The 17,616-nt window shown below is 51.3% G+C and overlaps 1 protein-coding gene across 2 annotated transcripts; it reads right to left on the reverse strand.

Annotated features, from left to right (window-relative positions):
* Window positions 1-59: 59 nt before the first annotated feature.
* On the reverse strand, window positions 60-17,610 carry HAGH (hydroxyacylglutathione hydrolase). Of its 2 annotated transcripts, XM_021698194.2 has the most exons (10): window positions 17,585-17,606; window positions 17,215-17,353; window positions 14,810-14,985; window positions 14,290-14,354; window positions 10,223-10,340; window positions 9,297-9,405; window positions 7,267-7,370; window positions 6,913-7,014; window positions 819-898; window positions 60-355 (listed from the first exon to the last, which is right to left on the reverse strand). In XM_021698194.2, the coding sequence occupies exons 3-10, from the start codon at window positions 14,912-14,914 to the stop codon at window positions 256-258; spliced, it is 783 nt and encodes a 260-aa protein (XP_021553869.1). In that variant the 5' UTR covers window positions 14,915-14,985; window positions 17,215-17,353; window positions 17,585-17,606; the 3' UTR covers window positions 60-255. The 2 variants fall into 2 exon arrangements, with proteins under 2 accessions (XP_021553869.1, XP_021553871.1); XM_021698196.2 differs by lacking the exon at window positions 17,215-17,353 and having other exon boundaries at window positions 17,585-17,610.
* Between the last annotated feature and the right edge of the window lie 6 nt (window positions 17,611-17,616).

A 17,616-nucleotide genomic window follows, 5' to 3' on the forward strand; every position in this document is an offset into this window, starting at 1 on the left:
TCCTCCCACGCGCACCGGAGGCCGGACAGAACACACAGTCTGCAAGCTGAGCATCCAGGAATACACTTTCAACTTCTCTTATAAATATGCATTAGAACATCTGATAACACGGGCAGAGGGCTTTGAGATTAATTTAAAATTAAACCAAGACTGGATTTCCTGCACTCCTGGCAGGAAATTTATCTAAAACATCTGAATACCCAAATGTGCTTGAGAGTGGTGGCGGCCACGGGCACCCCAGGCCCCACAGCCGCCTCAGTCCCGGGGCACCTTGAAATGGTCCTTCTCTTTGCGGATGGCCCTCATGGTGGTCACGGGGTCAGTCTCGCCAGCATGCTGCTGTACAGTCTTCTCCCTGCGGAAGCCAAACGCCAGGCTTCACACCATGCTCACCCAGCCCACTGCCTCTACCAGGGCGCCGGGGACAAAAAGAGCCAGCAGAAGCTGGGACAGTCTTAAAAAATGAAATGCTACAGCCAGCGGCCAGCTTGCGTGTTCCTAACTGGAAGACATGCTGGCCAAGCCATCCTGCCGGCAACCCAGAGAGTGGGAACACCAACTCTGCGCTGGCATCGGTCAGAGCCCAGGTGGAAGCTCCCCGAGACCCTCCAGGGTCAGAAAGGACCCCAAACCCTTGCCAGGGTACAAGGAAAGCATCCCCCCATTCTGAGAAGAGATACCTGCATCCTAGGCTATGCAGTGCTTGATAAAGAGTTCAGGGCAGCCTCCAGCATTTGGGGTCTGCAGGGGGGCTGGGGAGTGGACACTGTTGGGCTGAGTGAGGCAGAGGTGCAGACATCCCTGGAGTGCCCCCTCACCTCACTCTCATGAACGGGTTGTAGGTGAACTCCTCCGCGATGGTGGATGGCACCGTGGGCTCCCCAATACTGTACTTCTCCTGCAGAGGACAGAGGTCACTTTGATACAGAAACTTCTAAAGGTAACATTTCTAAGTACCTTCTAATGATCTTCAAACATCGTCCAACTCAGAAGGCAAAGTGAACAGAGTTGGGTCAGTGTGAGGACAGGCTCCTTCCTGCCATGGAGACCCAAGTGTCCCAGCCACCAACAACAACCTGTCCCTCCTCCCCTTGCTGTCTTGGAGATGGAGGGGATACCAAACTTTCTTTTCATTAATATGAAGTTTGTGTTTTACAGTATAGAATAACCAAAAATACAGACCACACAGAAAAAAAGAAAACACCCAAGTGCCCCGGGTCCCTGCCCTGGGATGACCACCCCTCTCGAAGGTGGGGAGCTCTCATCACAGGGTGTTTGGGCAGGGCCTCCCCTTCACGGGCTCCCAAGGAGAAAGACCCAGAAGAGCCCTTTGGCAGGCACATTGGCAAATGGAAAAACAAGGGAAATTAAGGCAAAAATTGTTCTTTGAAAAGATGAACAAAATTGTTAAGAATGATGAAGGAACACAAATCGCCAACATCAGAAAGAGGTGATATCACTGCATATCCAACAGATGGGGGTGGGGACCAACTGCTCTAAAAGTAAAAGCCGGGGCGCCTGGGTGGCTCAGTTGGCTAGGCCTCTGACTTCGGCTCGGGTCATGGTCTCGGAGTCCTGGGATCGAGCCCCGCGTCAGGCTCCCTGCTCGTTGAGGAGCCTGCTTCTCCCTCTCCTCCCCACTCATGCTCTCTGTCACTATCTCTGTCTCTCTCTCTCAAATAGATGGATAAAATCTTTAAAAAAAAGAAAAAAAGGAAGAATTAAAAATTATATTTAAAAAAAATAAAAGTAAAAGCTAAATTATAAAACTTAAAAGAGGAAGCAAAGAAAAATTTTGACCTTGGGAAAAGTAGTTCTTAGATAAGAGACAAGAAGTATGAACCATAAAAAAAATTAACATGCTGGACTTTATCAAAATTAAAAATGCTTACTCTTCAAAAAACATTGTTGAAAAATAAAAAGCAAGCCACAGAATGGGAGAAACTATCTGACAAACTTACCAAAAAAAAAGAAAATCCTCTTACCAAAATTAAGACAATCCAATTTTTTAAATGGCAAAAGATGTGAACAAACACTTCACAAAATGGCCAATGAGCATATAAAAAGATGCTCAACATTAACAGACGCTAGGGAAATACAAATTAAAACCACAATGTAACCTCACTACATACCCATTAAAATGACTAAAATCAAAAATGACAATGCCAAGTATTGGTGAGGATGTAGGACAACTGAAAGTCTACACTTTGCTGGTAGGAATGTAAAATAACAGCCACTTAGGAAAACAACTGGCAGTTTTTTCACAAGTCAACCATGTACCTGACACTACCCAGCCATTTCATTCCTAGGTGTTTAAAAAAAAATAATAATTTCTCGTGAGTAAAGATTTTATTTATTTATTTGACAGAGAGCACAAGTAGGCAGAGAGAGAGGGAGAAGCAGACTCTCCACTGAGCAGGGAGCCTGACGCGGGGCTCGATCCCAGGACCCTGGGATCATGACCTGAGCTGAAGGCAGCCGCTTAACTGACTGAGCCACCCAGGCGCCCCAACTCACGAGAAATTAAAAGGCATGCCACACAGAGACTTGTGCACAAATGTTCACAGCAGCCAATAACTGGAAACACAAATGTCTACAAGTGAATGGATAAACAAACGTGGTCCAACCAATGGAATACTATTCATTATACTGATACATGCAGCAACATGAATCTCAAAATCATTCTGCTGAGTGAAGATAAAAGAGTACATAATGTATTCTCCATTTCTCTGAAATTCTAAAAAATCAAACTAAGGTCCAATGGCACAACACCTCAGTGGTTGGAGCCACTGCAGAGAGAATGAGGCATGATGGGAATATTCTGTACCTTAATTGTAAGGGCAGTGATTTCATGGGGGGGGGGTGTATGTCAAAATCCACTCAGTCGTTCACTTTATTTTTTTTTTAAAGATTTTATTTATTTATTTGAGACAGAATGAGAGACAGAGAGCATGAGAGGGAGGAGGGTCAGAGGGAGAAGCAGACTCCCTGCCGAGCAGGGAGCCCAATGCGGGACTCGATCCCGGGACTCCAGGATCATGACCTGAGCCGAAGGCAGTCGCTTAACCAACTGAGCCACCCAGGCGCCCCAGTCGTTCACTTTAATGTGGTTCATTACATATGAACTAAACCACAGCAAAGTTGATATTTTAAAACACTATGAAAATTATGTCAATAAATTTGAAAACCTTGGTAAAATGGGCAAATTCCTTGAAAGACACAAGTTGCTAACAAAATTGACTCAAGAAGATGTAAAAATCTAACAGCTCTACATAAAGACATTAATTTGTATCAACAAGATTTTTCCACAAAAAAACATTCAACATCCAGGTGACTTCATTGGTGATTTCTAACATTAAAGGAATAAAAAATAGCACAGAAAAACTCTTACAAAAGAGGAGTAAATACTTTCTATTCATTTTATGAGGCCAGCATCACCCTGATACTAAGACCAAAGACATTACAAGAAAATAAAATTGGAGGGGCGCCTGGGTGGCTCGGTCATTAAGCGTCTGCCTTCGGCTCAGGTCATGGTCCCAGGATCCTGGGATAGAGCCCCGCACCAGGCTCCCTGCTCCGCGGGAAGCCTGCTTCTCCCTCTCCCACTCCCCCTGCTTGTGTTCCCTCTCTCGCTGTGTCTCTTTGTCAAATAAATAAATAAAAATCTTAAAAAAAAAAATAATAAAACTGGAGACCAGTATCTCTTATGAACACAAAAGAGACTACAGCAACATAATACAGCATGACTAAGGTTTATCTAGAAAGCACAGTTGGTTTAACATTTGAAACCAATTGATGTACCCCACCATATTAATTGAGTAAAGGAGGAAAAACATCATTACGTAACAGATGAAGAAAAAAAACAATTCACAAAATTCAACACCCACTGATGATAAAAACTCTCGAAAACCAGGAATATAAGTGAACTCCAACCTAAGAAAGAAGATTTACATAAAACCCACAGCTAATATCATACCTAATGGTTAAAGGCTAAATGCCTTCCCCCTAAGATTGGGAATGAGGCAAAGATGCCCACTCTCTGCACTTCTAGTGAACACTGTCCTGGAGATGGTAGCCAATGCAATGGGGCAAAACAAGTAAAAAGGCACATAGATTGCAAAAGAAAGAATAAAATCGTCTCTATTTGTTGATGACGTGATTGTGTGCTAAGGAATCTTTGGAAAAGATGCTAGAATGAGGGAGCTGAGCAAGGTCATAAGGATATAAGATCAAAATGCAAAAATCACTTGTATTTCTAAAGACTTCAGCAAATAATCATCTCCAATAAAATCCAAAAACATGAAGTTCTTAGGGATATATTTAACAATATATTCAATTTCTATAACAATGATAATTATAAAATATTGCTGAGAAAAACTAATGACCTCAATAAATGGAAAGCTATAGCATATTCATGGAAAAACTCAGGATTTTTAAGACCTCAGTTCTCTCTAAATCTTTTGTTACAACAGTCCCAATCCAAAGCTGACTTTTTTGGTAAAAATTAACAAGATATTGGGTGCCTGGGTGGCTCAGTTGGTTAAGCGACTGCCTTCGGCTCAGGTCATGATCCTGGAGTCCCGGGATCGAGTCCCACATCGGGCTCCCTGCTCAGCAGGGGGTCTGCTTCTCCCCCTGCCCTCTTCCCTCTCGTGCTCTGTGTCTCTCATTCGCTCTCTCTCAAATAAATAAATAAAATCTTTAAAAAAAAAAAATTTAACAAGATAATCCTAAAATTTATATGGAAATGCAAAGCACTTAGAAGAGCCAAAACCAATTTTAAGAAAGTCTACAGTTAGGGGATGTATACAACCTGACTCCTAGACTTACCACCAGCTACAGTAATCAAGACTGTGTGCTACCGGTGGAGAAGTCCTATAGATCAGTGGCACAGAGGGGAGCGTCCAGAAGTGACTCATGCCTACACTGTCCGTTTTATTTAGCAAAGATGCCAGGGTAGTCCAACGAGGAAAAAACTGTTTCCAACAAATGGTGTTGGATGTGAATATGCAAAAAAAAAAAAAAAAGGCCCTTCTACTCTTAACCTTAGACCATACACAATTTGAAAAGGATCACGAACCTACATTAAATCTGTATACACATAAAAGCTAAGACCATAAACTTTCAGGAGAAAACACAGCAGAGTCTGTGACAAGGGGTGTGCAAAGATTTCTTAGGACACACAAAGTGTAGAAGAAAATAAACTGATCTTCACCAAAATATAAACTTGTATTCTTGAGAAGACACCGTTAAAGAAAGAAAAAAAGGCAAGCCATAAAAAGTGAGAGAAAATATTTGATATACATTTCTGACAAAGACTTGTTTGCGGAATATATAAGGAATTCCTGCAACTAAGAAGACAACCGCATTTTTAAATGGACAGAAGATTTGAACATACGCTTTGTAAAAGAAGACCTGTAAGAGGCCAGTGAGCCCATGAGAGACGCTCCGTTTCATTAGCCATCAGAGAAATGGAAATTTTAAAACCACAAGGAGACACCAGCACACATCTCGCAGAACCGCTCACATTTAAAACATCAACACTGCGCGTGGAGCGTTCCTAGAGGGAAGGCCGTCTGGTAGCTTCTTACAAGTGAAACCTACACGAACCGGACCTACCCCCGGGGTCTGCACCCGTGAGCAGCGAAAACCCATGTCCACGCCAAGATGTGCACGCAGAGGGTCGCAGCCGCTACCCCGACAGCAAACAGCTGGGGGCCGCCCACGAGCCCGGCCGTCTGCAGACAGCACAGCACATTCACACCAGATGCTGCTCCGAAATAAAGAGCATCAAGGAAACTCAACAGTTAATGCTGAGCCGAAGAGCCAGATGCAACTTGTGTTCTAGGGCTCTGTTTGCGGGAGACTGCAGAACAGGGTGGCCTACGTCACAGCACATCCGTAGTTGGGGGGACGGGTGTGGAGCGGCAGGGGACGCCCTGGGGTCACACGGGCACATGCTGTCAGAATTCATCAAACTGCGTACTGCTCACTCAAAACAGGTACGTCTGATTGAATGAAAATGATCCTCAATAAAGAGTTTTTTTTAAAAGCGAGTAACTCTGAAAAGAATCCGTTCCGTGTGTATAGATTGCTATGGACAGGGCACTAGGACTCGCTATTAAATGAAACAACCACAAAACAATACATAGAGCAAACATACAGGGTGAGTCCTGTGCTGTCATGAAAAACTCTCCTCTATGTGCACTGCAAAAAAAGGAGGAATGTTCGTCAACTGACACAGGTGGTGTATTCTAACAAGTATGATTCTGTAAGCCCATGCTCCAAATTGATAAAGATGCTCGGAAAAAACCAGGTGATTAAAAAACAAAAGTCGTCACTGAACAGAGCAGAAGGCCCCACACGAGAGGACTCCCGGGTGTGTCTTTCTGACACCCTCTCTTGGGGACTGAGAGGGGCAGGAAGACAGACCCCCACATCCAGGAGCACGTCCCTTAGCCCAGCCACCCGCAGCAGCACCAAGGATGCGTCTGGGACAAGAAGCCAACCCTGCAACCAAACCTCCGAGCCCTGGGGTCATCACAGAAATAAATGCCTTTCAGACAAGCAGCCTCTGGGGCGACTCCCACTGCTGGCTCCAGACACGGAGGCTGAGCTGCTGCTAACTCACGATCCTGCCTACCACGTGGCCCAGCACATGGAGAACAGGTCAGGGACCCGCAGCTCCGGCCTCCCCTGGACACCTGCTAGAAGTGCGGGATCCCAGGCCCAGCCCAGACCCCCTGGGTGGACAAGGACCTCAACAAGACAGCCGGGGCTTCCTCGCTAGTTGAGGCGGGCCGGGAGGAGCACTTTGTGCCCACACTGGAGACGGTGCCCCGAGAGTGGCTCCTGGGGAGCCCCGTCATGGTCACTGCCCCGAAGACACACCCCACGGTGTGCCCCGCTCACCTTGGCCCAGGCCAGCTTCTCCTGGATGGCAGCGTTGTTGGGCTCTACGTGCCGCGCAAACTTGAGGTTGTTGATGGTATACTCGTGGCCACAGTACACTCTCTGAGGAAAACACCAGACTGTGAGCTCGGAGTCTCCGCAGTCTGCCCTCAGACCCCTCGAGGACGGGCTTGCGGGGCTCTGGGGTAGGTCCCGTTAGCGACAAGCATGACACAGACACTTCTTGCATGCGTGTTAAACAACAATAAAAATACATTAACAGAAAAGCCTCGCTTCCAGATGAAGTGCCCCCGCGCCCCCACTCTCCGCAGCCTGGGAGGGAGGTGAGGGCCCCACTCGCAGGCTGCCACTTACTGTGTCTGGAGGGAGCCGGCCCAGGATCTCAAGTAGGGCTTTGTGCATCTCATCCGCTGTCCCTTCGTAGAACTTCCCACAGCCAGCCACGAACAAGGTGTCACCTGAGAAACAGGACAGGCAGGGAGCAGTGGGAGGCCGCCAGCAGGACAGAGACAAACCAAGAAACCCTAACCCCCAGCTCTCGGCTCCTACCCCCCAACCTCTCCCCTCAAGTCTAACTGGCACCACCAGCCCCCGCAAACAGCTGCTCAAACCCACACCTTAGGGTCACCCCACTCCTCTCTTCACCGCCCCATCTTGTCAGCCCTAGCGCCAGGACCGCCAAACCAGCCCTTGTACCTACCGGCCCAGCAGCCCTCCCAGGCCCGCCTCCCTAGGTCTCCTCTTAGCCTCTGCGGCCAGCACCAGCCTGTAGGATACCCCCTGAGCTCACCAGCCACCATCTGAGTCCTCACACACAGGCCTACCACCTCACAGACCCCTTCCTGCCTCAGCCCTTCAAAGGGGCATCCCCTCCTCCTGACACCCGGCCATCTGCTGCTGCTTCCCTGCCTGGTCTCTTCCTTGGGAAGGGCTCCACGGCCAGCGGGAGCTCGGACACATTTGTTCTCCAGGCCCCAGTGGTGGGGTGTCCTCCTCCATCAGCGCTGGCCAGACCTCTTCCCAGGGAGCCTAAGCCACAGCCCACGACCATGGGGCCACCCCAGACAGGAGTCAGGGCCCCCCAGGAGACAACAGGACAACCTAGTGCGGGTGGGATTGGGGCTGTCCCCTGAAGGACCTATCCAGGTAGGTCGAGTATGGGAACCAGCGAGAAGTCCACGAGACCCCAGAGGAGGCTGGGGCACACACAGGTGCAGGAGACTTCGAGCTCAGGCCCTCCCTCCAGGTGAGCAGCCCCTATTCCCACGCCTGCTGCCAGGGCCTCGCTGGACACCCTGGTTCCCACATGTCCAGTCCTCACTGTCCAGGCGGCAGACACTGGAGCCTCAGCATGGAGGACACTACACGACTTGTCCGTACACTGCGTCCCGCCAGTTGCTGTCCACAGAGGACAGGCACACCACATAGCGCCTGGGCTCAGGGCGGGGTCTCACAGCAGGCAGCCCCACCTTCCAAAGCGGGGACACGGCTTCTCTCGTCTGCGCAGTCCCCAGGGACCCGCCTCCCCCCACAGCTGGGCAGGTTGACAGCTGGGCAGGTTGACATCTGGGGGTTTCCCCCGCGCAGCGGTGACAGGGATGCAGGCGCGACACCAGCTGCCCATGGCCACTCAGGGCCTCCGCACTTGCTGTTCCGCCGGGGGCCGGTTCCCCTGCCCCACACACCGGGGGCCGAGGTGGAGCGAGTCCGGGGTCCCCGGGGTCCCACGACGTGAACTCGGAGTTGGCTCAGGGCCTGCACCTGCTGCTACTGCACTGGGGACACTGACGACTGTAGTCTTTAAAAACACGCTTCAGTGTGGGGGTGCTGTGGGATTCACGAGGCCGCAGAGGCCCCTCCACCTGTTAGCACCTCTGCTGAAACTAGGAGCCACAGCCCCATTTGCTGGTGACCGAGCCCCACGCACACCGGTCCCACCGCGGAGCTGCTCCAGGAGCCCCATCGCATTTCCCAACTGGCCCTCGCTGCAGTGACGTCACGACTGAGACTTAAATTTCTGCAAGACTCGATATTGGCTGAGAAAGGTCAGGAGGCAGAGGGGCCTGGGCACAGCCAACAGGCCTGCTCTGCGCTGCAGCGGATGCACCCGGCCATTCTGGTCTCGCTGCTCCCAGCCAGCAGCAACAGCGGCTCACCTTCTCTCCAAAGGGAGAAGCCCCCAACTGCTGGAAAGGCCTGTCCTGACAGTACTCCTCACACAGCCTGAGGCTGGGGCCCTTCGTGGGCTCTACCTGAGGGCCTGGCGCAGCGGGCCTGGCTGCAAACGCTCCGCTTCTTGCCCCGAGTATTCAGAGACATCCCTAAGTCAAGCGGGTCTTTGCAGAGAATCCCTCGCCCCTGCTCGCACACCTGAACTCTCTCACCTGTGAACACAGCAGGAGGCTCAGAGCTGCTGGGCTTGCTCACAAAGTAGCAGATGTGTCCAGAAGTGTGGCACGGTGTGGACAGGCACTTGACGTTGAGAGACCCCACCTTAAACAAAGCTGGTGCTGGCACGTGCTCCCCACACGCTGGGGGGCCCCCCACAGGTCCCTCCCCCCTCGCACCCGCCACTGCCCCACGGGGGCGTCCCTGGCAGGGGCGAGAGGACTTCGGTCACCGCTGCTCCACTGAGCAGGACATGCATCTTGCTGGTGACCGTGGGACTCAATCCCCGAGGGGCCCCCAGAGGCAAGGCCCGCCCTGGAACCTGGTGCTGGCTGGCGTGCAAAACCAAAGGAAGAGACCTCAAAATCAGGCCAAATCTGAACCAGGTGTCTTGCTTCTTAGAAAAGACAGTTTTCCTTCTTGGGTGCTTGGCCTTCTGTTTGGTTTTCCTTCCTGTCTCCCACAGCCCTCCCCCCACCCTTAACCTCAAAAATGTTCAAGCCTACAAAAAGACTGAACTCAAAATGAGCATCGGTGTGCCCTTCCCAAGGATCACCGATCACGAACAGACCCCCGCCTCCGCCCCGTTTGCCATGTGCACTGTGCACACGCGCACCAGGAGCTGCACGCATGCGCATACCACCCCCCCTGGCGCCCGTGGAAGCCCCTGGGAACCCCCTCTCGCTTCCTCACAGGGTCACTGCATCCAAGAGATGAACAGTGACGGGTCACTGTCTGTGTTCCAGTTTCCCCGACTGTCTCAAAACCGGGCCTGACCGCTTCTCCCCGCGGCCAGGCACCCTCCGCATGCCGCCCTCCACCCGCCGGGTCCCTGGCTCAGGGAGGAAATGCCAGGAGTGGGGGCAAGTGTCCCCACCACACCCCTGCCCGCTGGAGTGCCTTCCGTTGGTTCACTGCTCACCTGCAGTGTGGAGAGGTGCGTGACCTTGTGAGTCAGGGCCCCGATCCGGTCATCACCCCCGCACACCTTCAGCCCAGGCTCCAGCTTGACCAACTTCTCGTTCCCGCCAGCGTGGTCCCTGGAAGTCGGAAAGGAGACCTGGGCTCCTGCTGATGGGACTGGGCCTGCTTGCTCTTAAACCCCTACCACAAGTCTCCTTTCCTGGTTGCCTTCTCGGTAGAAACGCATCTCCCAACACAGGAAACTGGCTTGTCATTTGGCTCCACTGAAAAGAACATTCTGAGACATGTCTTTCCGAAGTGAGGCATTTCTGTGCTCCTGCCCTGTGGCTGCGGAAGCTTCTGAAACAAACAAACCAAATCCCAAACACCTAGATAATCCCTAAGGCCCAGCTCTCAAGCTTTGGGCACATAAGAGTCACCTGAGGATCTGTTAAGGAGTACCAAGTCGTGACTCCCTGCCCCACATCCTGACGCAGTTGGCCTAGGGGCAGCCTGCAGAGCAGGAGTTTTAAAGCGCCCCCACCCGCATGACTCTCACAGGTGGCCCAGTTCAGGACCCACTGCCCTGAGCAGGTGGAAGCTGTCTTCTAAAAAGGCAATGTCCAGGGCACCTGGGGGGCTCAGTTGGTTAAGCGTCCAACTCTTGATTTCGGCTCAGGTCATGATCTCAGGGTCGTGAGATTGGTGGAACGTGCTTAAGATTCTCTCTCTGCCCTCCCTGCTCTCTCCCTCCCTAAAAATAAATTAATGATAAATAAAATGGCAATGCCCCACTCAAAAGACCACCAAAAAACCCGCTAAAACTGATAAACAAATTCGGTAACATTGCAGGATACAAAACCAATGCATAGAAATCTGCTGCATTTCTATATGCTAATGAAGCAGCAGAAAGAGAAATTAAGAAAATGATCCTGTTTAAACTGCACCAAAAATATAACATACCTAGGAATAAACCTAACCAAAGAGGTGAAAGAACTGTACTCTGAAAACTATGGAACACTTACGAAAGAAATTGAAGAGGACAGAAACAAAGACATTCCATGCTCAGTGACTAGAAGAACAAACATTGTGAAAATGTCTATACTACTCAAAGCAATCTACACATTTAATGCATTGCCTATCAAAATACCACCCCCACTTTTCACAGAGCTACAACAAAGAATCCTAAAATTTCTATGGAACCACAAAAGACCCCGTATAGCCGAAGCCATCCTGAAAAACAGAAGCAAAGCTGGTGGCATCACAATTCTGGATTTCAATCTATATTACAAAGCTGTGATCACCCAGACAGTATGGTACTGGCACAAAAACAGACACACAGATCAATGGAACAGAATAGAGAGCCCAGACATGGACCCTCAACTCTATGGTCAACTAATCTTCGACAAAGCTGGAAAGAACGTCCCATGGGAAAAAGACCATCTCTTCAACAAACGGTATTGGGAAAACTGGACAGCCACATGAAAAGAATGAAACTGAACCACTTTCGTACACCATACACAAAAATAAATTCAAAATGGATGAAAGACCTAAATGTAAAACCTGAAACCATAAAAATCCTAGAGGAGAATACAGGCAGAAACCTCTTTGACCTTGGCTATAGCAACTTCTTACTAGACACGTTGCCAGGGGTAGGGAAACAAAAGCAAAAATGAACTATTGGGACTTCATCAAGATAAAAGGCTTCTGCACAGCAAAGGATACAGTCAACAAAACTAAAAGGCAGGCTACAGAATGGGAGAAGATACTTGTAAATGACATATCTGATAAAGGGTTAGTATACAAAATATATAAAAAGCTTATATAACCCAACACCCAAAAAATGAATAATCCAATTTAAAAAATCGGCAGAAGACATGAACAGACACTTTTCCAAAGAAGACATCCAAATGGCCAACAGACACATGAACAATGCTCGACATCACTCGGCATCAGGGAAATACAAATCAAAACCTCAATGAGATACCACCTCACACCTGTCAGAATGGCTAACATCAATCAACAACACAAGAAACAACAGGTGTTCATGAGGATGTGGAGAAAAAGGAAACCTCATGCACGGTTGGTGGGAACGCAAACTGGTGCAGCCACTCTGGACAACAGTATGGAGGTTCCTCAAGAAGTCAAAAATAGAACTACCCTATGATTCAGTAATTGCAGTACTGGGTCTTTACCCAAAGAATGCAAGAACACTCATTCAAAGGGAAACATGCACCCCGATGTTTATAGCATTATCTATGAGACTAATTATGGAAACAGTCCAAGTGTCCATCAATTGATGAATGGACAAAGATGTGGTATATATATGTGTGTGTACATACACACACACACACAATGGAATATTATTCAACTATAAAAATGAAACCTTGCCATTTGCAATAACACGGATGGAGCTACAGAAACTAAGTGAAATGTCAGAGAAAGATAAACGCCACATGATTTCACCAATACGTGGAATTTAAGAAACAAAGGGAAAAGAAGAGAGACAAACCAAGAAGCCGACTCTTGAGAAGAAACAGATGGTTACCAGAGGGGAGGCGGTGGGGGGAAGGGTTATGTAGGTGATGGGGATTAAGGAGCGCACTTGTGATGAGCACAGAGTAATGGACAGAACTGCTGAATCACTATGTTGTACACCTGCAACCAGTATAACACCATATGTTAACTGGAATTAAAATAAAAACTTCTTTAAAATTTAAAAAATAAAAATGAAAACACTTATATCTTTAAACAAATAAACAAACATACATAAATCGATCACCAATGCCCGAGGGCGATCAGGGGCCAGCGACCAGCCCATAACGCACCCGGGACGTGCACAGCCTAAGCCCAGCCACAGCCCTGCACCAAGCTCCCTGCACCTCCCAGGACAAGGCGAGGGCTCCCGCCCCTCACTACACACTTATCCACGGAGCCCTTCGAGGGGCCCCGACCCAGCAGGGCGCACAGATAGCAGGGGCCACCCGGCCCCGCCCCGCCATCTGCTACACACAGGGCAGCGCCAACGCGTACACACGCATCCACACGTTCCGCTGACCTGCGCAACCACCGCCTCACCATCTCCTCTAGTGCAGGGAGGGAGGCCCCGGCGCCCTGGGGCTCAGTCTGGGGCCGAATTTGGGGTTTTGTATTGTAGCATAAGCATATGAAAAACCCCAGAGCATCACAACTTGAGAAAACTGACCCAGCGGTTGCTTAGCAAGGGAGCGAGAAGCCAACCCTGAGGCTCGCGGGGAGGCAATCTGGTTTTTTCCCAGAAAGCCCAGCGGCACAGCAGCCAAGGGCAAGGCTGCCGGCCGACCCCTCTGCATTCAGGAATTAACAGCTGATGCCCCCGGGGCTAAACCCCAAAGACTCTGGGTGCCTTAGTGACATCAACCAAGAAGTGGCCACCATTGAGCAAACTCTGGCCAACCCACGTCCTCAGGACACCCCCGCGGAGACACCGCACCTCACAGGTGAAGTGCAGTGAGAGTCGCTGGCTGCCTTCAGGCACTTACGTGGAAAAGACAATTCAGAGCCAAACAAGTATTTTTTTCAAGCTGTGAAAAGTCTCAGAATTTCAAAAACCCCACAGGAGGGTCCTGGACAAGCAGCTCTAGCCCTAAAACCCAAACACTTAGGTGCTTCTTTCATCCCTTACCTTCAATTTCAAGAACCACAACCTCTCCAAACAGAGCTGCTTGATTTTTAAAAACACTAAGGTCTAGAATAGTTTCTTCCCTGACATCAAAGCCAGTCTCCCATCATACAAGCCCAGAATCTGCTGCTGGAGGTCCGCCCCATGGAGGCCAGGGCCAGGGCCGAGGGCGCAGGGCAGCAGTACAGAGCCTAGAGCCCACACGTCTTCTCAGAATCCCACTGGGGCTAACCCTCAGCGGCACAGAGAACACCGCTGGGCGGGGACAAGGGCTTCCAGCACCCCGATCTCGCAGGCCTCCACCTGTAAGAGGGCCCAGGGAGCCCGCAAGTGCCCAACCCCCACGGACACCAGCCCGGTGTGCACACGGGGGTGCACACGGCCGGGAGCCGACAGGCCCAAGCAGCTGGCTGGTGAGGGCTTACCAGTGGTGGTGAGTGGTGAGCACCGTGGTCAGCTTCACACCATGCTTTTTCACCGTTTCTACAACCTGCAACCAAACGTGAGGCAAGATGGGGGCCATGGTCACACTCCTGGCACTGGCCGGCCGAGCTGCAGGGTGCCCAACAGAACCCAGGATTGGCCAGGAGGGGCCGTGCCCTGTCGTGACCCTGCCGACTTGCCCCCGCTCCAGGTCTCTCTTGACCCAATTGGCAACTCAGGGCCAGCCATGACCTCTCCAAGCCCCTCCAGCGGAGGTCACCGCCTCCGGGGCTTCCTGGCACCCCGGGACCTTACAGACAGAAGCCCATTGCTCTCCCCACCCAAGCCGTTGGCAGCCTCCACCCCTCACTGGCCTTCTGCACGACGGCAGAGTGGCAGGCCACCAGTTGTTTTTCAAAAACCAAATGAGTGAATTTCTGTGTAGCTTCGGCCAAGCTACAAGGACACTGCAGCTATTAGCCCTGGCAGGGGACAAGGTGGTGCTGGGGCCCCTCCTCCCACCTTCTGGGGCTGCACCGGGTCCACGACGGCGGCCTCCTTGGTCTCATCATCGATGATCAGGTACATGTAGTTGTCGGTCAGTGCGGGCAGTAACTCAACCTTCATGGTGCCCTGTTCCACAGTCAAGCTCTTCCTTAAGTCCGTGTGATGGAGAAGGACTCCCAGCAGGGCTGGGCCTGAAGACAAAGCGCAGCTTCGGTCAGTGTCCAAGGGAGGCCGCCCCAGGCTGAGACTTAAAGACAAACCCTCAGCCTGGGAGGCCCCGCGTCCCAGGGACACAACATTCCAGGAAAGTGACTCGCCGAGCAGCAAAGTGTGAGGCTCGCCGTGTCAGGTTTTCTGAGTTCCTTCGGTAAAGAAGAAAATATCCTCATTTTACCACATTCGTAAGAAAAACACAGAAAATTCTTCACATGCATATTCACGGAAATCACTTCTTTCAGACTATAATCCTGATTTTCTTTTTCGAGAGCTCTCAGAGGACAGAAGTGCTGGTTTGTGCCTGTGATTCAAACCAGTGTCAGAAGTGACCAGTGCCAGTCCCGCGGTGTTCACACCCGAACCAGAAAGACCACAAAGAGAGGAACCCGGAGGGCGAGGGCCTCTGACCCTTCCTAGGCCTCCAGCCAGAGAGGAAAACAATATTCACTTTCATAGGCAGGAACTCAAAATTTGGATCATGCACAAAACACACCAGGGCCTGAGACATGGGACAGGTGGCCACTTGTTCCAGATTCAAGTGTGCAGGACACAGAATCGCCATCCAGTTGAACCGAGGGACCCTGCCAGGATGTGTCAAGAGTGAGCAAAAGCCAAAAGCATCTTCCACCGAGGAGTCAGGTGCCAAACTATTTTCAACAATGAAACTCCTATTCAATCTAAAAACTGAGAGGCCCCAACAATACTTTGTCTTAATGTCAAAGAGATGAACACCACAAAAAATGACAGAAGACAGCCAAGAAATACTGGGGGAGGTGCTGGAATGGGGGCCTCTTCCAAAAGGGATCCAGAAAGCAGGCAGGACCCACTGACTGACAGACCACATCTCCAGCGGCCACCTAAAGCTGAATTCAACCTTATCTGCCACGGCCAGAGAAACTGTCTGAACTGCAGCTTTAAAGAGTACACAGAGATATCCAATTCCCCTTTCCCTGGACAACCAGCTGGGCATTTTCCAGGCCCTTCTCCTCATGCACAGCAAAACAAACATCTCTGTATGATGTTTCTGTGATATTCCACCTTCCCTAGGCCCCAGCCCTACCTGAGCCCAGGAAGGACTACAGAGCGGAGTATGCGTACTGGGGGCTGGGGAGGGAGGAAAGCAGGACTGAAACAGGACTGTGCTTCGAGTCTGGGAGAGGAACACCGCCCAGGTGAAGGAAACATGATTACATCCTGTGCTCAGGCTCCTTTAGGTACTATAAGGGTTCTCCCGGAAAACCTGGGGAACTTAGTTATTTCTGCAGGCACCACCAGAAGCCTTATTCCTTTTCCAAAAATTATATGCCTGAGAAATGCTTCCAGTTCACTGGTTTGCAACTGTGACCTTTTGTATAAGCAGAGGGCACAGAGGTGCAGCCTGTAGTCCAGGCCAAGTCCTGAGACATGTTTTATTCCGCTTCTCTTGAGCTGGGCCCATCCTTCTGCACAGCATCCAATGGCTGGCACTAGGCTCCCTTCTGAACGAGGTGGCCACAATCTTGCCAATTCCCTACAGTCCCACTTACACTCTCTGCCTGACTCCGGAAGCAAAAAGTCCTAGCCCTAACACTCTTAGGAGTGTCCCCAAATGGGAAAAAGGACAGGCTCTTTCCTTAGTAATGGTAACACCTTACCCGCTCCAGAACCTTGAGTGCTCTCAGTGAGATCTAAAATGGCCAAGGACGGCTTCGCCTCCTATGTGGTCATTTCTCCAGCGGCTAACCATCTCCCCAAAACTCGGGTTAACCTACTGCCCCTATTGCCACATCAGCCAGATAAGATATCAGGAAATAAAGACAGATTTCAAAATCAAGGTCAAAATATTCCAACAAAGCAAGCGGTAACTCCCAGTGGGAAAGGAAATCTGACAGCTGGAAGCACAGGCCCTGGGAAGCCCGGGTGCCCAAGGCCTCTCCTTTTAGAGGGAGGGCCAGGGCCCCGCAGCCCCCAGGACCCAGTCTTGTTGGAACCCGAGTACTGGCCTGGCTTCCTGCCCTTTATCTGCACTTTAGAATCGTGTACCCCGGGTTTTTCTTGTCAGCTGAAGCTCGCAGGAAGAGATGGGAAGGCAGTCCCTGGGGCGCTAGGCCCGGCTGTGCCGCCCCGGGGCGCACACACGAGGGGTCCGCCCGGGCGGGGAGGGGACCCCCAGGAGGGCCGCGGGCGGGCGGGGCGCGGGGCTCCTGGGGCCCACGTCTCCTTACCCGGCACAAATCCGCCAGCAACCCCCAGCTGACCAGTGACCCCACTCTGTCTTCAGCCCCCGCAAAGTCTGACTCAAGTGCCGCGGGGCCTTTTCTCGACCCCAACCGGCGCTCCTGGACGCCGGCGAGGGTTACAAGCCTGTGTCGACAGAAAACAGCGTCAGCCCGCGGCGGCCCGGCCACTCCCGGCCGCCCCCAGCGCCCGGAGCCGGCCACCCGCCCGGCACCGCCGGACCCCTCGCGGGGGCGCGGCCCAACCGCCGCTACGGGGTCACGACGCCGGTGGGTCCCTCTCCGCGGGCCGGGCCCCGCGCCCCCGGCCCCTGTCAGGTGCGCCCCTCGGCGCCCCGGCCGGCGCCGGCCCACCTACCCAGGCCGTGGCGGGCGCAGGCGGCTCCCAGC

Source organism: Neomonachus schauinslandi, chromosome 5 (assembly GCF_002201575.2).
Source record: "Neomonachus schauinslandi chromosome 5, ASM220157v2, whole genome shotgun sequence".
Lineage (NCBI taxonomy): Eukaryota > Metazoa > Chordata > Mammalia > Carnivora > Phocidae > Neomonachus > Neomonachus schauinslandi.

Bases quoted from the DNA above. Each gene is read 5' to 3' on its own strand.
- HAGH (XM_021698196.2), bottom strand. From the start codon at position 14,914: ATGAAGGTTGAGTTACTGCCCGCACTGACCGACAACTACATGTACCTG. The intron at 10,341-14,289 runs GTAAGCCCTCAC...TCCGACTTCCAG, and splicing joins CTCACCACTCACCACCACTG to GGACCACGCTGGCGGGAACG. The intron at 899-6,912 runs GTGAGCGGGGCA...TGTCCTCTGCAG, and splicing joins AGAAGCTGGCCTGGGCCAAG to GAGAAGTACAGTATTGGGGA.